At 47.4% G+C, this 25,757-nt stretch overlaps 1 protein-coding gene across 2 annotated transcripts in view; it reads left to right on the top strand.

Annotated features, from left to right (window-relative positions):
* Positions 1-23,599, top strand: part of LOC120953369 (trace amine-associated receptor 4-like) — a 34,821-nt gene extending 11,222 nt beyond the window's left edge. Inside the window, exons 3-5 of one of the 2 annotated variants that reach the window (XM_040373256.2) lie at positions 11,590-11,856; positions 18,032-18,238; positions 21,430-23,599. In XM_040373256.2, the coding sequence (XP_040229190.2) occupies positions 11,590-11,856; positions 18,032-18,238; positions 21,430-22,533 (1,578 nt within the window). In that variant the 3' untranslated portion in view covers positions 22,534-23,599. Of the gene's footprint in view, positions 1-11,589; positions 11,857-18,028; positions 18,239-21,429 lie in introns of both variants that reach the window. The other variant, XM_040373246.2, reaches the window with a different exon arrangement.
* The last annotated feature ends 2,158 nt before the right edge of the window (positions 23,600-25,757 follow it).

Here is a 25,757-nt window from a genome sequence, read left to right as displayed (position 1 = left end):
CTGGCACGAAGAGTGGGGCAGCGGGAGAAACGGGCAGCGTGGGATCGAGCTACTGCAAACTGTGGAAACACTGGGACTCTCGATCCTCAATCGAGGTCGCAAACCAACCTTCATCGGACGAGGTTTCGCGGCTAGTAGTGTCATTGATGTATCGTTTTCGAGTCGGGAGATTGTTCGCCCCGACACCTGGTCAGTGATCCCCTTCTCGAGGTCGGATCATGAATTAATAGCGTTCGAGGTCAAAAAACCAGATGAGAACCCGGCCGGGGCGCAACAGCACCTGTCGCACCGACCACAAAGGTCGACACGCCAGAATCCAGCAGGCCGACAGCATGACCGTTGCGATAGTAGGCGATGGAAAACGACCCAATTCAACCGACAGTCATTTCGAGTAGCACTACGCGCCAACAACTTCCAGGAGAGAGCGGTGAGCCATATTGGCATGATCGAGGCACTTGTCGACGCCTGCAGTGAAACTATGCAACGGATCTCTGGGCTGCACAAGAGCCCACATCACGACATGTATTGGTGGACCCCAGAGATCAAGCGCCTACGTGATGATTGCCTTGCCGCGCGAGAGAGAGTACAACTGTCTCACGATTTGGAGGAGAGGAGCATGGCGGCAGCAGCTCACCGTACAGCGAAAAGTCTGCTCGAGAAGGCCATCCGTACCAGCAAGCGCCAACAGTTCCAAGAGCTGATAGACATTGCCGAGACCAACGATTACGGAACCGGTTATAGGGTGGTGATGTCCCGACTGCGGGGTAGCCCTGGGCCGCCTGAAACGGATCGCGCCGAACTGGAGAGGATTGTCTCTGACCTGTTCCCCACGCACCCACCCGTATCATGGCCTGTCTCTTCAGATGCTCCAACGACCGTCCCATCAGACAGCAGAGTAGAACCGCAAGAACTACTATCTATTGCTGCCGGGATGGTAACGAGGAAGGCCCCAGGTTTGGACGGGATTCCGAACGCTGCGGTGAAAGTGGCGATAGAGGAATACACGCAGGAGTTTTGTCGCCTGTACCAGGACTGTCTCTCTCGCGGCACCTTCCCGCCGCAGTGGAAAAGACAGCGACTGGTACTACTCCCGAAGCCTGGCAAACCCCCAGGAGAGAGCAGCTCGTATCGACCGCTGTGCATGCTTGACGCACTTGGAAAGGTACTGGAGCGGCTCATTCTCAATCGCCTGAATCGTCACATCGAGCAACAAGACTCACCGCAGCTGTCTGATGCCCAGTATGGATTCCGCCGAGGACGTTCTACCATCAGCGCGATCCAGCGTGTTGTTGACGCGGGCACAGCGGCCAGGTTGTTCCGCCGCACGAACACCCGCGATAAACGCTGCCTGATGGTGGTGGCACTGGACATCCGCAATGCATTCAACACTGCCAACTGGCAAGCAATCGCCGACGCGCTGCAAAGTAAGAATGTCCCGTCATACCTGATGAAGATCATAGGAGCCTACTTTGAAGGACGCAAGCTGCTGTTTGATACTAGCGAAGGCCCTGTCGAACGCCACATCAGCGCAGGAGTTCCACAGGGGTCCATACTGGGCCCTACACTGTGGAATATGATGTATGACGGGGTTTTCGGAGTTGGGCTGCCGCCGGGGGCAGAGATCATTGGCTATGCTGATGACCTGGTGCTATTAGTCCCAGGCACAACTCCGACAACAACAGCAGCAGCAGCGGAGGAAGCAGTGGCAGCAGTGGAACAGTGGCTTCTCGAGCACCGCTTGGAACTGGCTCATTCTAAGACGGAGATGACGGTGATCTCTAGCCTCAAGCAGCCTCCAGAGGAAGTTTTTATCACTGTCGGCGGAGTGAAAGTGCCGTTCTCGCGCTCCATAAAGTATTTGGGGGTACGTGTACATGACCACCTATCATGGGTACCCCACGTTAAGGAGATAACTCTGAAGGCCACGCGGATTGTGCACGCCGTCAATCGACTCATGCCAAACCTCCATGGGCCAAGGACCTCGAAGTCTCGCTTGCTGGCAAATGTGGCCGACTCGACCATGCGCTACGCAGCACCTGTATGGCACGAAGCGATTGGCAATCAAGAGTGTTGCAGATTACTTCGTCGGGTGCAACGTAAGTCGGCAATTGGCGTGGCCAGAACGTTCCGAACGGTTCGTTACGAGACTGCAGTGTTGCTTGCGGGACTCTTGCCGATCTGCCTGGCAATCAAAGAGGACACCCGAGTGCACAGTCGCCGTGGAACAGGTTTAAACTGTGCAATACGGAGGGAGGAGCGCCAGCGGTCCATGGAAGAGTGGCAAGCAACGTGGGACGCAGACGCCGCCAACGGAAGAGCCAGCAGATACGTCAGGTGGGCACACCGCGTAATTCCGGACGTGAGATCCTGGCAGTCACGGAAACACGGAGACGTCACGTTCCACCTATCCCAGGTACTTTCCGGCCACGGTTTTTTCCGGGAGCACCTGTGCGGTATGCAGCTCACGTCGTCCCCGGACTGTACGCGATGCCCCGGCGTTGCGGAGAGCGCAGAACATGCTATGTTCGAGTGTCCGCGATTCGACTCGACCCGAACAGAGCTGCTGCACGGAGTCGTCCCGGAAACGCTGCTTGAACACATGCTCCAGAGCCCAGAGAACTGGAGTAATGTATGTGAGGCCACCAAGCGGATAACATCAGCGCTACAGCAGGATTGGGACGAAACCCGGCGAGAGCTGGCCGAACAAGGCGCCCCACGTGAGGCCGATAATCAACATAATCAAGAGAATGTCCGCACCTCGTTGTACAGTGCGAGGAACACCAGCGAAGAGCAACGGGGTAGACGCCACCCAACACCATCACCTCCACCCAGAGCGGTAGGGAGGCGGGCAGAAGTCCGATCTCTTGGGGAGCGCTATCGCAGGCAGCTACTGGTAGTTGAAGAGCGTCGGCGAATATCCGGCCACAGTGTCGGTGGAGTTATCTCGCAGGACGATGGAACATCGGTCGAGGCGTCTCGACAAGGCATGAACGGTGCAGAAGAGACTGCAGCGACTGAGGCAGACGTGGCATCACGCTAGATGATGTTGGTGATCTGTGGAGGATCTTGGGAGGACCAAAGTATGGTCAAAAGGGCGATCTCCGCACCCTGAGCGGCAGGGAGGACAAAACGAATATGAAAGGGAAAGAAGGGGGGAAATAAACATGTGTTAGGTGCCTGGCGCACGGGAAAGAGAGGCTCCGAGGAGCAGTAAAAGCCCTCCCTCATAGACCCCTCGCGGGGCAAGAGGGAAGGGAGTGGGCGAGGACAGGGGATATAATGTGTAAATCAATATGAACAATAAAACCTGTCCGTGATCTAAAAAAAAAAAAAAAAAAAAAAAAAAAAAAAAAACACACATGCATGAGCAAAAATGAAAATCTTCAACCCACTCGCCCCTGCTTTCGGACCCGTTGTGTCAAACTTTTCACTCTCGAGCTCACATCAGCACACGGTCTGATATTCCGGAATTCTAGTCACAGCTTCTAGACGCTCTCCTTCTCTCTTTCTCTGTGTTGCACCATTTTTTTATGTTGCAAGTTCTTGGAACAGAGCAAGGTATGCTAGTGGCAACCCACTCCTTACACACAGACACACACACGGCACATTCACCGCATGTAAATCGAAGGTAAACCGAAAGATACAAACATCCACCGGAACATCCCCGGTGCGTTACTGCACCACTTTCTGATCCATGTTTTGTGTTGTTCTTTCGCCCCTTGCGTAAGATAAGCTTTCCGCATACCCCTTTAAGAAATTGCAACGGTGCGAGCAAAGATTTGCTTTCATCCGGGGGAGTTGCGAAGATGTGTTTGTGTGTATAAAAATATACATGTTGCTGATGGTTGATGACGCGCAACACCGCCTCCAGAGTGTTGCATTTCAACATCTATCGCGTTGGCAGAGAAGTGCGTTTTTTTTGCTTGAAAACTGACTTTTTCACTTTTGTCATCTTGCCAATGCTAGATGAAGCAGTAGGGAGAATAGGTTAATTTTGCACCACTGATTCACCAAAACCTCCCCCATTGAATACCGGCATTCCTTTTAGCGACGCTTCAACCGAAAGTGAAGGATGGCAGGGATAGGAGCTGGTTATTATATTTTGATTATTTCTCTTATTGACCGGTTATCGTGTTTTCCGCCGTTTTTTATGTTTTTTTTTTGTTGGTGTATCTATTTTAAGACCCCGCTCCTCTTGCTGTCGTACGTTCGTGGCACTTTCCTCTTGCTCCGTTTGCTATCTGCTGTTTAGTCGCTTCATTATTTTTTTCCGTTCGATCCCTTTCGGGCTGTTGCTGCTGGACCGATGCCGGTTTTGCCACCCGACACCGGTTTCGCAAAGCTCACATTGGTACAGGCATCGAATCGTCTGTTTTGCCGATTACAATACCCAACCAAAAGAGCCGCAGGCGATGTTTGGTGGCTGGTAGTGATGAAAAGGGAAAGCCACCCACCCAAACCATCAAGCGCAACCGATGGTGAAAATTTAATGATGCCCGTGTCCTTGCGAATCTTCCACGAGTAAGTTTTGTGTGTGTGTGCGTGAATGTTTGTGTGTGTTTAGCTGAACGTGTTTTACTTATTTCTGTGTTCACTTGTTTTCTTTCCTTTTTTTCTATCTGTTTTATCTTCCTTGCCTCGTTTTGCGGTGTCTCCACGCACCTACTTGACAAAGGATGGCAAAGGCAAGAATGGAAAGGAAGTACTCTATTCCTTCGACCCCTGCCCCGAAAGCGGAACAGCAGTGTGGGATTGGGCGGAAGATGCCTTTTTTCCTTTCCTTTTCGAGCGTGCGTGCATGGGTATCGAGAATGGATCGGTGAGCCGCACGAAAGGCATCGAACCGTGCAGTCGGGCGTGCTGTCCCGTGGACCTGGCACACAAACCCTTGGTAGGGCCCGTTGGTTTGCTTTTTGGCATGTTAAAATCTCGTGCATTTTCTCCAATATTTTCTACACCGTAAATTTTGACGAGCCGGGGAGGGAAGGGGCTATCTATTTTAAGCTCCTGAAAAAGAACCACGGGAAGGGGCAGATTTCCTACCTGCTTGCGTCCAGCGTCATTGCGAATCATCGTCCTCGAACGCACAACCCGCACTCTAGCAGTAAAATCCGTCCCTTCGCTGAAGGGTTGGCAGTACGTGCCGGTTTGGAAAATCGTCGATACAATTCGATTCCCAGTGGCACGATTTCATTCGACTTTCTGCTAAGAACCGGCCCAGAAGAGCCACACTAGACCAGTGAGCAGGGAAGCCTAGCTAGCTAGCAAGAAAAAACCCCAACACGAGGTACCGAAATGAGATAAAAGTGTACGGGCGATGCGCATTAGCCGAAACGAGGAAAACAACTTCTGCTAAACCACACCGAAACCACACGGGAATTCTTGTAAATTCATTTTGTGTGTGTGTTTCGAGGCTTCATCCCTCCCTGCCGCTGCACCCTTCTCTTAAAGGTGTAACCGGGGCACCGCAAGCTCAAGGCTTTAGCAAAAGCTGTTTCCGTAAAGCCAACCAGTTGGTCGATTTGAAACCAAATATCACCAACCAACGCAGCTTCCGTTTGCCGGCTCGGTTTTCCTAGCTTGGATCGGTGAGTTTGTGGCGTCACAACACGCTTGCCCAGCTCTTTATCCAGCCGCCAGTGCGTACCTGTTGCTGTTTCGCTTGCGGTCTGTATCTTCTTGTTTTTCTGTGTTGGGCGTTTTCTCGATACGGGTAGCGCCGCAGAATAAAACAACCAAGCACCAGGAGGAAGGTTTTATTACCATCCAAACCGACCAGCACCAACATATCGCCCGGAACCGGACAGTTGATACCAAAAAATGCTGGGTGTGCTGGGTGTGAGGGACGGTGGATTGCTGCTGGCAAGAAGGTGGTGTTTGGTGATGGTGTGGGTTTGTTCTTCCGCACATTTGCAAGACCAATCGGGCGGGCATGCCGCTGCGCTGCTGTAACGAATGCTCGGCCGAAAATTAAATAAATCAATCAATGTCGGAATGTACTCACCGAAAAGTTCGTCTCGAGGTTTTTGGCAAACCAGCGCCAGCGAGAGCTGGGTGACTGCTTGCGGTTGGACGGAAAGGCTCATCAAATCGCTCATAATGGCCAATTTAGGGTTTTACGTGCGTCAAGACGGTGTGCAAAGGATGGACGGAGGTGTGTGGCTCAGGTATGTTTCGTCAGTTTTCGGTCTGTGAATCAAGAAAAAAAGTAAAACGGGGGAACAAATTCAACGAAAAAAAAAAAATACAACTGAACGAACTCAACCATCCTCCCACCCCAATGTGGCAAACCCGGCTAGATGTAATGTAGCCGGCGTACTCTCACACCCCCACTTGCTACTTCATGTCGTTGTTATCTGTGTGTGTATGTGCGTACACTCTTTCCCTCAAGTTGATTGAATTTGATTTTCGCTCGGCGCCCGGGGAGCTACCGGGGAAAAGCTTGCCAAACTGCGGGAATAAAAAGTCCCGCGACGCGTGTCCCTGTCGCACTGGCGGAAAAAAAGCAGGGAACCCCGTCAGCTTCAATTTCCATCACTCGATCTTTCGCGTCGAATTTGTTACTGCCCCCGTGCTGCTCGCTGCTGTGCGTACAAAGTGACAAAAAAGAGCGGAAGCTTTGCAAAAAAAACTCTCACACACACACACACACACACGTTTGCGACAAAGCTCAGGCTTCGAGCGCGTGACAATCATCCGGAACGCCGTGCCGTGATTATGTGTTAGTGGCGGTGTTTGATTTTTTGACAAGCAAATCGATGCGCAAAGGATGAAAACGCCGAAGTGAGATCAATTTCAATTGGAAGTTGGCGTGTTTCCACTTACCCGGTGTCTCTTTTCTTCGTCCGCCCGGGCCGCTCGTTTTGTTTTGCTGGACGCGGACTGGGCCCAACAGCACATGCACAGCAACAAAGTAGAGAGAGAACGAAACACAAAAAATACATATAAAAGCAATTCGAAATTTGACTAGCAGCAGAGAAAACAAAACACAATAAAGATTATTTGCGTAAAACCTCACCAAACATTGGCTAAAAAAACACACAGACAAACTCATCACTAGGCAGTACCTCTGTGCGGTGATTGACTAGCTCCGGGGCACCGAAAATCAAAACCACCGTTGTCAGTGTGAACCGACACTCTACCAACTAACGCACGGTGACAGCGTACGCAACGTTAGGATCATCGTGTGTATGTGTGGGTGAGTTTGTTGAGTCCCCAGCCGACCGAAAATGGACCGAGTTGAATTGATCATTACCTATGCAGGAGGTGGATAAAGCAGAAAACCAAAAACGTTGACACCGGAGCGCTGATGGGCAAGCTTCCCCCCGCTGCTCCCCTTTGTAAAGCTATTTTTCACCTTATTTTATTGCATTACCTACGGGTACGGGTCTCCGCGGCGGGGCTCGGCCAGGGAGATCGGGAGCCAATCATCTAAATGGAAAAATCAATCTAAATTGATTGAAGAGAGCTTTATTATGAGTGTTTTGCATCTGGCTGGGGGACATTTTTGTTTTTTCGTTGTTTTTTATGTTGATCAATGCGCACATTGTGTACTGTCAATTGCTCCTTTGCCAATCGCGCTCCTGTCGATCTGTGCCGCTTAATCGGAACTAGATTTATTAAATAATTCTTTTACTCTGTCTCTCGCACTGCTTGTTACTCACTTTCCCCATTCGGGCGTAGAATATTTACGGAAAGCAACGAAGTGTCTCATGCAAGTACGGGTGCATACTGAAATTAAAATGGCGAGCAAAAGGATTAAGTAGGATGTGCGAGTGCAGTGTTTTCGAGCGGCTGTAAGTACATCACAGGCACGCGCTGGCAACCCAGGAAGCGTCGGCCCAGATTCGATCTAGCCACCATTAATGCACCAACTATGGTGTGCGGGTATGTGCGGTTTTTCTGGTGTAAATGTGTGTGAGTGTGTGGGTGTGCGGGTAGATGCTATGGCAGCCATCCATCACGGCGCTCGGGATGTAATTACATTTGTCCTCGCTGTGTTCGACTTCCTCATCAACGCTCGGGAAAAGATGCACCGGATCCTCTGTCAAGTACGGCTGATTGGCTTTTATCGTCCGATCGCTTATGTCTTTTCGCCTTCCCATTCGCCATTGTCGCCTGGGTTTGGCGGTGGTGTCAGTGAAAGACGGGGCAGCTTTTTCTGCCAAACCTCTGTACCGCAACACCAACCTAATCGGAAATCGTGAAATGCCTGTAGAGTGCCCGGCTCGAGCAGAAACACACAATGGAGAGGTGTTAATAGAGTTGAACGTATAATGGTGAGCAGGCTGTCCAGCATGCGACTTTTTTGACATTGACTGGTAGGATTTCACTCCACACGCTTTGTGTGGTGTGGGGTGGATCGATTTTTGGACGCTAGAAAGGTTTTATGTCATTTTTTTTTTTTTTGAGAACTAGCAATCATGTGCTGCTGTCAAATCTTCCGTGCTGGTTGGTCGCTTATTATTCCGAGAAACCACAGTGCTCCGGGAACGACACTGGCTGATGATTCCGCGAACTGCAAACTTCTGCGTATCTCAACATTCTACGTATTGCTGCAGTTCCACAAACAATTCCAGAAACTTTGCCGCACCGCGGCCCGGTATTACACGGTGGCTGGATTTACAATGCAGCCGTCCGCTGACAGCACCTGTACCGCACCAGCAGGCTTCACGTAAAATGCAAATGAAATGCAGCGGTTCCAATCCTGCCAGTCGGCAATATAATTAGAGACAATCGGAAGAGGACTTTTTCGTTCGTTTTGCACAGTAAATCATTGCTTCACAACGCCTAAATTTATGCATTCCGCAGAACAAAAGCTGATTGCAATGCAGTAGCTGGTCGAGTGCAAAGGTTTGCTTTTTCCTTTGGATTGGAAGTTTTCCGGCACAAGTCGTGACACCATCTTTGACATGGATAGCGCCTGATGCTATGCATCATGTATTTTATAATCAATTGTCTTACAAATTTTAGTTTAAAAAGTAAGTTCGTGCATGGGTAAGCACTAGAAATTTGTTATGCAATAGCGAAGATGTTACCATGCTGCTACTAGCAGGCGGGAAAACATGTTTCGTTTACGTTCAGGCGTTAGAAACTTTAACAGGGATCCTTTTTTACGTAAGACAACCGCCGGAGCGATAATTAAAGCAACTACGCTGAACTTGAAACGTCAACGAAGAGTATCACTAGGAGCATTGCATACATCTAGGCGCTTGTATCTGCTAGTATGCACAGCAAACATGTTCAACATTTTCGCTCAGATAAAAACGAAGACCGAGCCGGTCTCGTAGTACAGTCGTCAACTCGTACGACTTAACAACATGCCCGTCATGGGTTCGACCCCCAAATAGACCGTGCCGCCATACGTAGGATTGACTATCCTGCTATGGGGGGAAATCAATTAGTCACTGAAAGCCAAAGCCCACTAGTGGTACAGGCAGGCCTTGACCGACAACGGTTGAGCCAAAGAAGAAGAAGAAGAAAAACGAAGACCTAAACGACACTTTGAAAGTGCAAAATGTTGCTCCAATTAGTTTGCTAGCACGTTCAGCAAATACTTTAGCAGCTATTTTACCACCGCGTAGTGGCAGTTGGCGTTCATTTGCTTAGAAAGCTCACACTAAAGTGAATGACGTAATGTTGTACCGGGGAAATTACGTGAAACACAAACAACGAGCAACTAATCGAGGCTAATTAACTATCGGTTACACACAGCATTAATTCCTCCCGACTGTTTGCACTCGTACAGCGGAGAAGTAAAAAAAAATCGCTCATCCCTTCCGTCCCATCAATTGCCAACAAAATGGGAGAGGAAGCTGCTGTTTGCACGAAACCAAATCAAAGCTAAAAGATGAAGCGAATGATTTGTGCTATAATTGCAACCAGCACTAACCAACCAACGACAGGCGGCAGCATCAGCACCACTACTACACCTTTTTTTTGCCTCCCTATACCCAAAACGGCACATCGATCGGGCTTTCACCACTCCAGCACGTTTCGCATTCGCCACCTGCCTTCAGCCCGTGCTTGGTGGCACGCTCCCCAACGCTACCCACTAACTGTCGAAGCAATCATAATAGCCGGGGCGCTGCTGCTCGGTGCTGCTGTAGTTAGTGCGGATTTTGTTTGCATTGCGGATTACGCTCGTCTCGGCGCAAACAGACTGCATCCATTGGCGCTGAAAATTGGTTCGCCTCGTGCCTCGGTCGCACCGGGGAGGATTTTCACGCCCAACCAAACCATGGCAGCAGCGTACCACCGGAGCCTGCACTTTCCGCGTAACCACACCGAGAGTTAAGGCAAGAAACCAAATCCCGTTCAGATCCGTGGTTTTCCAGCCCAGCTGCTAAGAAAGGCGCACAGGGGTCACATTTCGCGTAAACTCTGCCGGACGGTGGAGATATTTTACGCCTGGGCGCAGGTCGACTTGCTTGTTGCTGTGTATGTGTGTTTTTTTTTTGTTCATTGCTGCTTCTCCTTTCTTGGCAGCACTGTCTGCGTTGATACCTTCGCCAGAAAAGTGCTTTTTGCTTCACCGGTGTACATATTTCGTGTTTTTTTATATTTGCTAACGTGTTTTTAGCGCGCCTTTGCAATTCCGGTGAAAATGAAAATCGTACGCCTGAATTGCTACTATTTTACTACGCGAACGGTAACCTAGATGGCGCCCGGCTGGGAAGCGCTTTTTGCGCCTGCAAGGGCTGCAATTTCCCAGCATAGAGACCATTTTACCTACCCCTAGTTAATGCCTTTCGCTTGCTGCTGTGTCGTTATGTGCCTTTGTCGTACGGGTACGATGGGACGACGATTATTTATCGTCAACCCATTCGGTCGGCAGATACATACATATTGGATTTCCTTACCCGGTGTATGTCTTTCCGTCCGGTGCGCACCCCCCGGGAAACGGTGGAGGGGCGCGTGAAAGGGGGCCAATTATCGGGCAACCGGGGCGGCTGGTGACCAATTGCAACGATTGGCCCGTTAACAACGGGGTGGCACGATTTATTTCCCTCGTGCAGACCGGCGAGACCATTACCGGTGTGCTGAGGCGATTAATTTGTACAGGTTTATTGCACGCTTAGGTTATTGGCTGCTACCAACCGCCCGGTGTGCCGACGGTACGCCATCGGCAATGCGATTCGTAAGCCTCGAGCAAAAGTGCAACTCTAATGCGCGTCTCCGCGATTGTCAAGCCGGATGCACTCAGACAGCATCTTTGTGCCTTTGTGCAGAATGGGGGGGGGGGCATGTTATCACATTTCTTATTTTTCAAACGTCAACAACTTTTAATTGGTCCGTCTGTTGCCGCAGGAACTCTCTGTCGGTGTTTTGTTTGTGCGGTAGGTTGTGTGTGAGCGTGTTTCGTTTCTTTATTCCGAGGGCTTTGTTCCGCCCTGGTTGCGTCGTTTCCCAGGAAACCGAAACAGCTAAGAAGCTTTTCTGCTTGCCACTGCTAGCAGGTCAGCTAGCTGCCCGGGGAGCAGGGTGCAACTAGTTACCATAATTGAAGTTATCCGTCTAATGAGCTGCCTCGACCATTGCTCGCTGTCTTTTTATTGTTTATTATTATTATTCCTTTTTTTGTTGCAGATCACGTTCGCCAGCAAAATACTGCTGCTGCATCTCGGCGTAGTGAACGCGGTACTATGTCTGTTCTATCTGATCTTCTACGGCATGAGCCTGCTCCAGCTGCTGCCGGTAGCGCTGGACGCGATGGATGTCGCCTGTCTGCTGTTCGGGCTCTGCTTCAACACGCTCCACTCGATCGCACTCTGGACGCTCTGTGCACTGAACTTCGATCGGTACTTTGCGATCGCGACGCCGCTACACTACGGGACGTTCATCAACACGAAGAAGGTACGGTTTTTGGTGTCGGATGCTACCTTCTCTATCATTATTGTACATTCTTATTAGATTGTATGCCTAACTTCTTCTTTTTTAAAGCATGCGGTTTGATTTTTTTGATTCACTACTTGTATATTTGTGCAATTTCCATTACATTTGTATAGCCTATTCTAGCATTAAATTTATATTTAATTTTAATTTAATTTAAAAATCTTAAAAGTATTTCAAAAACATATTACAGAAAATTAGCCGATTCACAAACACCTGTTGACACTTCTTGAGGCCCATATAAAGGACGATATGTAAAGCTAGAGTTTCTTTTAGCAATCATAACTTTGACCTCTTCTTCTTATTCGTCTTTGAGGAGCAGGGTACTATTTCATTTATTTATTTCACTTATTTATTCAGTTTAGTAGACCTTATTGGCGCTTTCAAACGAAAGTACACCCTGAGGCTTAACCTAAATACTAACAGTAACACAAGAAGCTAGCGTGCATCACGAACACTATTGAGGAACTCAGTGCGCGACATTCCTGGTTCGAACGTACAGCATACAGCATTAAACTTACGACACACCACATAGAGAGGATCGCGGTGGCCGGAACGTGAACGACGGTCCTCAATGGCGATCAGATTCCGGGATCGAAGCGTTCTTGCAGGAGCGTAGAGGTTGATTGAAGCGACCAGAGTAAATCCGAAATGAAAGTAGTTTGTGCATCACGATGGCGTTGTTCGAGAGAATCAATGCCGAGCAGGGCACAGCGTGTATGGCACTCATTACCATTCCAGCGGCTAAGGGCAGGACGACACTAGTGGTTTTAGGTTGGACGGATTCAAGGCGAGCTATTTCATGACATGCGGATAGGCACCAAACTACGGATGCGTGTTCTAGCGCAGGACGCACTAAAAATCAGTACAACATTTTTTAACTATCAAGTCACGGAACTCATGGGGCAGCTTGGAAAGAAGGCCTATCAATTAATTGCCTCGAGGAACCACGCTGACCATCTGGATGTTGCACTTAAGTTTGGCGTTCAATATTGCTCCGAGGTTGCAAACACTGTTTTACGCTCTAATATTCTGTCGTCTCTTTTATAGTCGAGAATAAGAGGCTCACGCAGTCGACTGAAAGTAATTGTGACGCATTTATCTATGCTTAGATTTAGGTAAATATTGAAGCAACATGAGGAAAACTGGTCGAGGATCCTTTGGAGTCGAAATTGATCGGATGGATTCTTAACAGGCAGGAAGACTTTAGTGTCGTATGCATATGAGAGGTGACAGTCAGAAGGAAGAATAAGCGACAGGTCATTCACGTAGAGTATGAAGAGCAGTGGTACAAGGTTGCTGCCCTGAGGGAATCCGAGGGGGTACATTTAGGGGACGAGACGAACATGTCACAAACAAAACTCTAGTCAGGCAATTAAAGAGTCAGGGAGCCAACTCCCTGAAGTTAGGTCGTCCCTGAAGGTCGTGAAGTCGAATTAGGGATGCTGTGAAATGCTGCTCGTATATTCGTATAAACAGTATCGACTTGCTAGCCCTCATCGATAGCAATGTGGCAAAGGCTGGTGAATTAGTATTCGCAGCTCGACTTAGTATTCGCAAATTTTATTGCCGCAACTTACTGCATCGATTTGCACCCCTGCCCAACACCACTAGTCTCTCCTGACCTGTACCATCCAGCCATCGATTTAACGGTTCGAATTCCAAGCACAATGCCTAATCCTACACTGACGCAAGCAAGTAGACCTAGGATGAATTTTTATAAAACCAATTTTACTCAGCTTGATGAGCTCATAACTAATTTTAATAGCCAGTTCAGAATTAGCCAGTTTAATTCTGTTGATGAAGCTTTATCGATATTTATACGCTTTCTTTTATCCTCGTTTGATTCGTGTGTACCAATTATCACACCAAAGAGCGGCCCTGCTTGGTCTGACCGCCACCTAAAAAAACTTAAAAGAGCTAAGGAAGCTGCATTAAAAAAATATACGAAGTACCGATCACCTGTTAACAAAAGCATATTAAATGAAACAACTCGCTTGTACCGTAGTTACAATAAAATACGCTACGGTGGCTACTTGTCTCGGTTGGAGAAGAATTTTATCAAAAGGCCCAAAGCTCTCTGGAGTTTTCGTAAGAAACACAATAGTACAAATGTGACACCTAAATCGATTTACCACAATGACCGAGCTGGTTCAACTGCTTCAGATATGTGTGATATATTTGCGTGTAGATTCGAGGAGGCATACACAATCTCAACTACTGACGACAATATTATCACCAACGCTTTAATTAATACTCCTAATGATGTCATCGACCTTAATTTAACTAATATATCGCAAGAATCTGTTCTAAATGTGCTCAAAGCAGTCAAGCCCAAAGCTAGTCCCGGCCCAGATGGTATTCCTGCCATCATTCTCAGCCGATGCTGTGAGTCCATTGCGCCGATCTTCACCAAAATTTTTAATTTTTCGCTGCAACAAGGAGAATTCCCCTCTATTTGGAAGAGTTCATGGATAGTCCCCATATTTAAAAAAGGTGACAAGGAAGATGCAGCCAACTATAGAGGCATAACATCACTCAGTGCTGGAGCCAAAGTTTTTGAGAAAGTGATCCAAACAAGTTTACTCACGGCTTCATATCACTATATTAGCCCTCAACAACACGGTTTCGTTCCAAAGCGGTCGACGATTACTAACCTTGTTGACTTTACATCACAATGTCTCCGTAACATGGATAGCAGGATTCAAACAGATGCAGTTTATATGGATTTAAAGGCTGCTTTTGATAGCATCGATCACAACATCCTTTTAGCCAAGATGAACAAGTTGGGACTTGGGCGAAATTTAATATGCTGGTTAGAATCGTACCTTGTCAATCGATCGTATGCTGTATCTTTCTCACGGTGCCATTCAAGGTCTTTCATTGCATCATCTGGTGTGCCACAAGGTAGCAACCTGGGTCCACTACTGTTTGTACTGTTCATCAACGACCTATCGTATGTAGTACCAGCAGCGAATCATTTAATGTATGCAGATGACATTAAAATCTACATGACGATAAAAAATGACACAGACCACTCCGAGCTACAACAATACCTTCTCGATTTTCACCAATGGTACAATCGAAACCGCCTGAGCCTCTGCATTGAAAAATGCCGAGTCATTTCATTCACACGCGCACGAGAAATTAAGAATACCAGCTACACAGTTAACGGTTTACCAATAGAACGCACTAATACTATGAAGGATCTCGGAGTCATACTTGATTCAAAGCTGTCATTTGACCAGCAAACAGAGGAGGTGATTACCCGAGGTAATCAATTGCTTGGCATGTTGTTTCGGATAACAAGAGATTTCAAAGACCCAGTCTGCATCAAAGCGTTATACTGTGGTATTATCCGCCCGGTACTCGAATACGCCTGTGTCGTCTGGAAGCCCTCAACCCAAAGACTTTCTGAGAGAATGGAATCGATACAGCGTCGCTTATCCCGATACGCAACACGCTTGTTACCTTGGCCACCTGGCAGTCAGTTACCACCTTATGAATCGCGACTTCTGCTCCTCGGACTGCAACCGCTCCACATCCGACGCCGTACCGCACAACAACTGTTTGTGGCTGGTTTACTGCAAAATAACATCGACTGTCCTTCCCTACTCCAGCAGTTAAACTTTTACGCGCCTGCTGTTCAGCTTCGCTCTCGTCCGTTACTTGCCCTGAACCGTAGTCGAACTGGATATGGATCTAGAGACCCCCTCAACTCCATGATTAGGGTGTTTAACGAAGTTCGTCATTTGTTTGATTTTGGAACCTCAGTGCAATCCTTTAAAAACTGCCTTAGAAGCGAATTATTAAGATGATCTTACTACTTATTTTAATCTAATATTAGACTTAAGAACATTCACACGGATCCATTGTTATCCATTGAACGAGTAATAAACAAATTAAACAAATTAAACAAATTGCACGAGGTTCGAGGATGTGCATCTCTTGGGAAAGGCTTTCGAGACTTAATTGTATACTATCGATTCTAATGGATGGAGAACACGGCTCGAAGGTTCATAATGGTATATGTTGAAGAGCTGCATTAATTTGATCTAGATCAATGACGTCGGGTGAGAAGGTGTCAGCAAAGCGCATGGCAAAAATATCGCACATTTCGTCCTGTGGACGAAAATGCGATCTTGCACAGGTGAAGACCTGTTGGAAATCAGGTGGACCGCAGCCAGGCAGCGAGCATCCTGGAGAATTGTTGCCGGGCCGGGCCATGTCACATCGACGTGCTCTATCGTGAGCAGGCAAACAAGAGGGAGAGAGAGAGAGAGAGAGAGAGAGAGAGAGACGGAGAGAGAGAGAGAGAGAGAGAGAGAGAGAGAGAGAGAGAGAGACGTCGCGTGTAATATTCTATGCTCGAAAAATATCTATTTTATAGAAACATATTGTAAGATATACTGGTCTGTTTAGGTTTCCGACTGCTCCAGTCATGTACCTCGTGTTCGTCTATAGCAGAACTCGATTTTAAGGGTATACAGGTAGTGTCCGAAATACGCGCTGCCTGATGTATGCTGATTCTGAGATGAGCGGATTTTAAAAATTTGGTAATTTTTTGGTCAAATTCTAATGGATTGCAGGAACGTCGATTGTGAAATCCAAAATAAATATATATTCTGTTATATTTTTCAAATCAATTAAAATATAGTTTTAATGTTCAGTCAAAATCATATCGAATAATTGATATCATTAGCAAATCACCAACTACAAGCAAAAATTCGCGCGGTGGTCTCGTCAACTGCCCGACTTAACAACATGCCCGTCGTGGGTTCAAGCATAGAATGGACCGTCATCCCGTAGCAAGGGCTGACTATCCCTCAGCGTGCTACTGAATAAGTCTCGAAAGCCTATATAGGTCGGCTTGTCGGGTAGGACATAGCATCAAATGCTACTACTTATATACTGCCAAATAGAAAACATATAATATACTGTGGCGAAATTAGGATATGGGGGGCCTCAAGCGGTGAAAAGAGGAGAGGGGAGGTCTCCGGTAATTGTTGCACATAAAATTATTAATATGTTTTTATAGAATTGAGATATTGATTTGAAATTTAAGGAGTTCCTGGAAAAACATACTTCCTTTCAGTTAAAAAAATGAAATGTATAATTTGTATAACAATTTCTTCCAATTGGTGTCCCTTCTTTAACCACCTACCCGCGTAGGTCATACATTTTGTATATTTGCCTTTTCACAACTTAAAAGCGTTTCTGTTTGGTTCTAGTAGTCGTATAGATTTCAAATATATTGCAAATATATGTTTTAAATTATATGTTTATTAGAATTATTAATTTTATTTTTCTTCGTTTATAATATATAATAATTGCGTTAACCTAAGCCGATAATTATCATGAAAAATACGCATACTCCCACAGAATACTGCCAACTCATATACAAATTGAATTATCTTCATACATCGGTACAAGTTTATACAATTAAGGAAAACGTTTATGTGAAAAATATACATAACACAGGATTTAGAAACAAATCTTATGTTCTATGTATATTAAACAAAAGAAAAATACATCTTCACTAAAAATTTGAAGTCTACATACTAAAACCAAAGAGAAATACTTTTCAGCTGTGAAAGTTGCCATAGAAAATGTTTAAAAATGTTCGCGACCGCTCAGTCCGTTCAATCCGCCACTGCTCATATATTCGATGTATTTTTAATTAAAACCACAAACACAGAAAATCGAATTTGGCAACCTTTACATGCGAAACAGTAAAAAATGCTAGATTGCATATATTCAGGCGCTTAAAAACCTGTGTGCATTTAGGCGCTTATATGAGAGTTGCTGTACACCGGGGCACTTAATCCATACAATCCATTATCTAGCTAGCATTATCACATCTTAAATCTTACATAGAACATCTAGATCAAATGAAAAGTCTTGAAAAAAAACTGTCAAAATACACACGCAACTTACCTGCACCCTATCGCATGTGACTTGATCTGCCTATTTCCTTTTCTCTTTCTCTCTCTCTCTCTCTCTCTCTCTCTTTTCTAAATTTATCCTTTTTCTACTACGGTTCTCGGTTAATTGCCATTATCTGACACCTGGCGCCATATGCTTCATATCCTTCCTCTCCCTCACGCCCTTCGGCTATCTTCTGTGCCCCACGCAGCAGGTCCTGATAACGCTCGGTGCCGGCTGGATCGTCTCGACGCTGTTCAGCCTGCCGCAGGCAGTGCGTATCTCGGCCTATAAGTTCGACAGCGACTACAAGCTCTGCCTGCCGATCCTGCAGACGACCGAATCGCTCATCTACAGCATCTGCTTCGTACTGTTCACCATTCTGCTACCGATAGTGCTGATACTGGGCTGCAACATGAAGGTAAGTTAACCTTTTCCCCTCGATAGCATTATCAAGTGCCCGGTGTAATTACGCCCTGACCGAGTGCGCCCCCAACCAGCTACGAAATGTCAAACTGGACACACGCGAACCAGGGACAGCAATCAGGAAAGTCAACCATCATCCTCGTACTTCCCGGGTGATTCCCGTCTAAACCGTTCGCCACTGAACCATTCGGTCCGGGAAAATTCTTGCGTGATTTTACGACACCTTCACCCCGTCCCGATGATACCTGGGCTAGAGATTAGGTTCAGTGCGGTCTCCTATATTTAGCCGGCATTTCGAATAATGCCGTATTTAATTAGGTGCCTTGCGGCAACCCCGCCCCTGCCGACCAGTCCCGACTTTTCGTCTAGAAATGTATCCAAAAGCTGCTTATTACTCGCGGGCGCGCACGTGTGTGTGTGTGGCCCAAAACGACAAAAGGATAAAAGGAAAAGGGCAAAAAACACCGACCAAATTTCGAGCTCCTGTGTGAGTGTGGTTTTCTTTTTTTTTGTGTGTGTTATTAGTTCACTTTCCTCCCAACTGTTCGAAATGAGTGGGAAAAAGCACACACACAAACACATACATTGATATATACACTCATACACAGTACTCAGCTCATGAATATGAATGTGCGATAAAACTTCAAAAAGCTCCAGCCCCGGAGATCACGGGTGCCGCCGGGCGGGCGTAGTAATTGCGCCCGAATGGTAGGCAACCGGCGCTGCACGCGTCACCGGTAGATGCCGAAAGCGGGAGCGCCTGCCTGCCGGGCGGTTTTGGGATCGAAAGGCAAACCATCATCGCCATCATCGTCGTCGGAGCTTACCATTTGCATCTTACCTGGTGTGGAAAGGGGGTTGCATGGAGGTGGTCGAACGCTTGCCTACCGGATGCTTGCATGATTTCTCGCTTTTCCAATTTTGCGCTCCGGGCGGGTGACGGGCGGGACGGGGCAGCCATTTGTTCGTTTTGTCACGACTTGCAGGCGAATCTTGTGGCCCACTGGAGGTAGGCAGGGGGCGTGGGTTACTGTGCGGGAGCGGGTCCCGAGAATCGATAAATCGATAGCGGGCGATATATTTTAATCAACTTCCCCAATCGTTCGTGCAATCGTGGGCACTGCAGGTTATGGTAGTACGTTTGGATGTACTTTTACCTTTTCCCTGTGTTTCTGTTTTTTTTTCTCTCCAGCCCTGCCGCTTACTCTCTAATTCCACGAACTTACTCATACACATATCCGTTATCCAGGAAGCGGGGAGGAGGGAAGGATTATACCATTCCCCTGGCAAAGGAATTGTCGTGAACCTTTCCTTCAAGGTCGAAGCAGTGGCTGCCAAACGGATCGCCTGACGGTGTAACCTTCACCTTACGACTGTACTGCGGTGACTGTGCATGAACTTTCAACTCGCTCACTGCTGTACTGTTCAATATTAACGAGCTTGATTCGTCCCTTCTTAATTAGCCTTCGAGATCGAGTTTCAATATCCACTAGATCATTCTGGTCGTTGTAAAAGTCGAATGTAAATCGTGACAATATGTCTTCCTTGACTTTATTTGATTGTTACATTTCATTGATTTGATGGTGGTCTTCTTTTATCTCCTCTCTTCTCGGTTAGCTCTGCTTTTAATCAGTCTTGTACAGTGTATTTTGGATGGCATGATCTTCTCTTGTCTCTTTAGCCGGTCTCGTAGTACAGTCATCAACTCGTACGACTTAACAACATGCCCGTCATGAGTTCAAGCCCCAAATGGACCGTGCCGCCATACGTAGGACTGACTATCCTGCTATGGGGGGATCAAAAAGTCACTGAAAGCCAAGCTCATTTCACTAGTGGGTACTGGCAGGCCCTTGACCGACAGCGGTTGTTAAGCCAAAAGAAGAAGATCTTCTCTTGTTCCTATGTTCCCAAACATTCCAGAATCTTTGATCTTTGAACTTTAAAGTTAAACGATGGACTCTAAAATCTAACAGGCTCTAATAACAAAGGAAATTCTACGGATTAATGGTACATACTTTTCTTTGGGGTCTGAGGTCCTCTGGGCGTTTATCATATCTGCAATTGAAGAAATCATTCCGCAGAATCAGTGATCTATACAGTGGAACCCTTCATAACGAGTTTTTCGCATAACGAGGAAATCTAAATGTTCTACAAATACCCCTCTAAACGAATAATATCTCGCATAACGAGTGATTTTACGTTTGTTCCCGATAGGAAATTGTGATCATTTAGAGAGTTTCAATACTAATAATCGTTAAATATCAAGCTATTTCCAAAAGGGGCAATGTATAAGTGTGGATGAAAAGGAGGTGACACATTAACGCCCACTGCCAGTCCAAAACTCACGAAGTCATACAACAATCGAAAAAAGCCGGGGCAGGCCGTGCGCGTTTACTCTACGCCCAGAAAACTCTTTTCAGATCAGATAACGGAGCTGAGAATTTTGCTGCGCTTATCGTCAGGTAGAGTAAGTGTCAGCGCCTACACGTGTGATCCGCGCCTACAAAACAGCCGTAGTCATACAAAATCATGAAAAAGTCTGCGCCCTTGAGGTGAGGTAGTGTCTTCAGTTTAATTGCTCCATTTCTTTCCTTCTTATTGGACAATTTTGTCGACTCTTCGGCTTCGGCCGAGGAAGTGGGCAGGAAGTGGATTTTAGTGTGAAGTGTACCTCCCTAAGAAGCGTGTGTTGTACAAGTGTGAGGTGTATTGATGAGTGTGTTCTTGCATGAATTCTTGATCTACCTGCTCTTAAAGACGAGAATGCTGATTCTACGAATTGATCAATGCATTACTGTCGCTACTTGGAAGTGTTCCGTATGGTCATGATACATATAAACCTTATATACCTCCTCTTTTTTGACCTGGAACCAACTATTTCACTTTTCATACAATTTGTATGAAAAAGAGTCTCTCGCATAATGAGTTTTTCGCATAACGTGTGAGTCATTGGGACGAAATAAACTCGTAATTTAACTGTATTTTAAATGTTTTAGTCCTTGGCATAGTTCTTTGGCGATGTTCTCCGTACATTTGGGAAATACCTCACATGATTGAGATTTGTTTACAACTGTACAACATCAGTCATCTTTACGACGTGATGCTCTCGCTAAAATGATTCAATAAACATACCTCCTCGGATCTATGCCAGGCACCGAAATAATGGGCTAGTTTCATCTCCCACAGGTACTGATGATCGCCCGGTACCAGCGCAATCGGATCGCGTCCGCCATCCTAGAGGTGACGCTGTCCGCCCAGCTCACCATCACTCACCAGCGCAATCCGTTCTTCGTGCCGAGCGCGACCGGTGCCGGTCCGGCCGGTTCCGGCCCGGTGGCCGAATGCAAACCGTACACGCAAGCCTCGAACCAGAACAATCCGGCCGCGAACGTGATACAGCTGGTCGGGTCCGCCATCCTGTTCCACTGTCCGTACTACCTCGTGATCCTCTGGAACAGTGTGCTCCCGTTCGTCGGCAATGGGTGGCGCACGCCCGCCCTGCTGCTCAATCTGGCCTCCTTTCTGCTGCTCCTGTCGCCGACCATCAACGCGATCCTGTACGGCGTCCGGAGTAAGATCGTGCGCCGCTCGTTCCGCAACATCTGGCGCAAGCAGAAGCAGAAGATCGAAATCCACTACGAAATCCAGGCGCGCACCCCGTCGACCTGCGGTTCGCGGCGCCCGTCCCTCAGCGGTACCCAGTTCCAGCAGCAGCAGCTCCAGCAGCAGCAGCAGCCGCTGCTGCTCGCGTTCGCCGCCGAAACGAGCCGGCCCGGTTCGGCCGACACCCGGTCGGAGGTGGGCCTGGAGCCGCCGGACGGCGGTTCCCTCGAGGCACCGTCGCTCCAGTCGCCGCTCGGGCGCGTCAAGTTCGGCAGCTGTTCCGCACTGAGCGGGCCGCTGTTTGTGGGCGGTGCGGCACCGAGCGCACACCACGGCGGCAGCGCCGGACCACGGCCAAAGATCACCATCACGAAGATACTCACGGACGAGGAGCTGGCGGTGCAGACGCCACCGCCGCCCCCGTCGCCCAGCTCGCCGACCGCGTTCGAGTTTCACCATCACCACATTGCGGCGGCCGCCGTCGACGGTGGGCGGCTGCCGGCGGCTCTGGTCGCCACGATACCACCGATGATCAGCAACACAGACAATCTCAGCGTCGCTGGACAATCAGGTGCCAAGCTGCACCCCGCCGCGCCCCTGTCCGCCGGCCTAGTCTGTCTCGAGCCGAAGATATCGTTTCGGAAGTTTTCCTCGCTGCAGGAAATTTTAGGCAACGGGACAGACTAGCAAGGGTAACCGGGCGAGGCGGGCGCGGCCAGGTGAGCTATTATACACCTACCCTCTTATACTATACACGTAGAGAACATAGACATATATACATATATACCTAAACGTATATACTATTACACGTACCATTTAGATGTGAAGCAAACATTTACACTGCTGCGCAGGGGGAGAGCTTGCGCACTCACCGAGGCCCACCCTGGTGGACCGATTAAGCAGCTCGGTCAAAAAAGGAGGGTGTGAGGTGTATTTAGCAGGGAGGCGCGACAAGCTTGATGCCTCCTTTAAAAAAAAAGGAAATATATGTAATGAGATGAAAAACTCCAGTACAGTGCGGTTACGAAACAAAAACAATAAAAAAGAAAAAAAAAAGAAACAAACAAACGAAGTAGAAGCACCCTTGCAAACAACTGTTAAACTGTTCTAGAAGAAAAAAATACTTTCTTCGCTCGATGCTTTGAAAACAAAAATAAAAAAAAAGTAATGAAAAATTATATCGCAACAATTAAAACACTAGAGACACCCCATTTGCGGGGTGAGTGATGGAAACGAAGGAATTTAAACAAAACCAGAAAAAAGAACAGAGAAACTTAAAACCACCCACCCGATCAGAGCCCACACGTGGTAAACGAAACAATATTTAAGAAGTAAAGAGGATGGGGAGAGATAGAAGCTCGTGGAGTATATATTTCATTGCACGTACAAATCATGTTTGAAACTTTAGGACAACAGCAGCCGTTTAGCAAAGTAGTAGCGCAAAACCAAAGCAGAAAAGGAAAAGGAAGAAGAATGAAGTATTCATGAAGAGTAATGAAGTAAAAACGTAAAACGTTGTACAAGACCTAACCAAATAAACCAAAGGAAACTAAACTAAAGAGAAAGAAATAGAGTAAAAGAGAAAAATAAAAAGAAGGGAGGAGAGACAGAGAAAGAGAGAGTGAGTGTGTGTGTGAGAGAGAGAGAGAGAGAGAGAGAGAGAAAGAGAGAGAGATAGAAAGCAAACGAAATGCGAGGTTATCAGCAAACAAACCCTCCTAGTTCACGTCAGAATAGAGTTTAGGTTATTGAATGCTGAAAAAAACGGAACGGAAGCTAGAGCTAGGGCATATCGCTGATAATTGATGAATTTGCAGGTCAGATTGCCCGGTCCTGCCAACTTTGCTCCATATAATGTAGCAAAAAAAACCACCAGAACAAAAAAAAACTAAAAGAAAACAGAAAAACCGATGGAATAAACTACAAGGAAATGTTTTGTGTTAGCTCATATTTATGTGTTTGATTTTATGCTATTCTTCATACAACTTTGTTCGGCAGCTGCTGCATTATTTCTGTTCGATTTTTGACGTCCCAGCTGACACACTAACAAACGAAAGCACTTACGGGTATGTGTGTCACAGTGTATGCGGCGCGAGAAATTCCGCCACAGAGCGGACGTACCGTGCACCGTGCAGCGTCGTGCTCGAAATTAGCGTTAATTATGCATGCTTCCGACTCGGCGTGGCACGGTCGCAAACGCTAAGGGAACACAACCAACAAGCACAACAAAATAGAAAAACACCCACACACACAAAACAAACAAAAAGCCAACGCCAAACGAGCATTCCGGAAGCCCCGTGTAATTGTTTTAAGTCCAAACGTTTGCCTTTTCCCGCCATTTCCCGGGGTTTTCTCCTGTTGCAGGCGAGGGTAGAACGCGTAATGTGAAGATAGCCAACGATGGTAACGAAAAAAGAAGCACACACACATACACACATAAACATACAGAAGCTCAACAAGCTGTATTCTGCACGCAGTACGTTGAGTCTGCTGGTCCTTGCACGTTGAGTTTTTGGAACACAGTAGCCCAACTACAGACACACAATCGCATACTATATAGATAAAGACAAGGATAAAACGAGGGAAAGGAATGGTGTACAAAATGCAAGTTACTACATACGTGAGGAAATTCCATCGACCAGCGAACACAAAACGAGAAAGAGAGACAGAGAGAGAGAGAGAAAGAGAAAGAGAGTGAAGAGAGAAAAGGCGAGTAGATGTGAACTACTAGTAACCATCGGTTATAAATAAGTAATCAATCTCCTCATCCTTTTCCTCGTGCCTACTCTCGCATTTTGGTCAACCACTCCAGCCATCAACCTCCCCGACAGGCAAGAGCTTTAAAAGTTTATTCGATTATTTCACTTTATCGGAATTTACCCTCCGATGGGCAGATGTGTATGCGTGCATGAATATGTTTTACGCTATCGCGGTGCACGGCGAACCACACCCGCACACAAGCTGAAGGTCAACCGAGTGCCCAAAACGTGCTTCCCCACTGATGGCTTTAAGTTGGACGAATGCCGCTAACAGTTGCGTTACGCTCGCTGGTCCAATCGAACCGAGCATTAGGGGCGTTAGCCAGAGGTTAAGGGTGGTGGTTCGAGTCCCGCTTTTTCCACTCCCCACTGGTCGTCGTTATCATTTCAGCACCCACACACTATCCGTCACAAAAAAGGATATATTGCATATTCGAGAATGCTTTCTTGCCCCAAGCGGCATGCAGGGATAGGATGCGATGAAAAGAGGTCGCTATCTTTGTGTGTGTGTGTGTGTGGGTGTGTATAAGGGCTTTCATCTCTCTCTGTCTATCCTTTAGCAGTGAGACTATATTAACTTTTTCCGACATGGATTAAAAAATGAAGAATGTCAACAGGTCGCGCTATTTTCTCGTCATGTTTTCACTTCTAATATTGTGCGGGTCCATTCCGTACCTACCACCCACCCCTCCCTCCCTGCAGGCAACGTACACGGCGGAAAAACGGGAAATTCTTATTTAATGTGCAACCGTTTAGCGGAGTGCATGGTGGCAAGCGGCCACACTGCCCCGCAGTCTGTGCACGAAGCTCCAGCGCAGATGCAAAAAAAAGCAGCCCCGCTTGTGAACGTGCAGTGCATGTGCGGTAGAAAGTTGGAGGAAAGTAATTTAATCTTTTTTTCGCTCTCTCTTTTTTTCACTGCTGTTGCTCCTTTGCCCTTCCCCTTACTAGGCAGGCTCGTCGACCTCGCGGCAAACCCGACCCTAGGACTAGGAATGGGATAGAAATTTAATCGGAAATGTTACGAGCCTCCCGGTCTGCCTCGGCACCCCCGCCATCCCGTACACCTACAGAATGGGCCACCAGCTCGCTTCGGCAACAGGAAGTGTCTATTTTTAGCCGCGGTAGTGGCGGCGGCGCGACTCTGCCACC

This window comes from Anopheles coluzzii, chromosome X (assembly GCF_943734685.1).
Source record: "Anopheles coluzzii chromosome X, AcolN3, whole genome shotgun sequence".
NCBI lineage: Eukaryota > Metazoa > Arthropoda > Insecta > Diptera > Culicidae > Anopheles > Anopheles coluzzii.
Note: the sequence above shows the minus strand (reverse complement) of the source record. Positions and strands in the feature narration are given on the sequence as shown.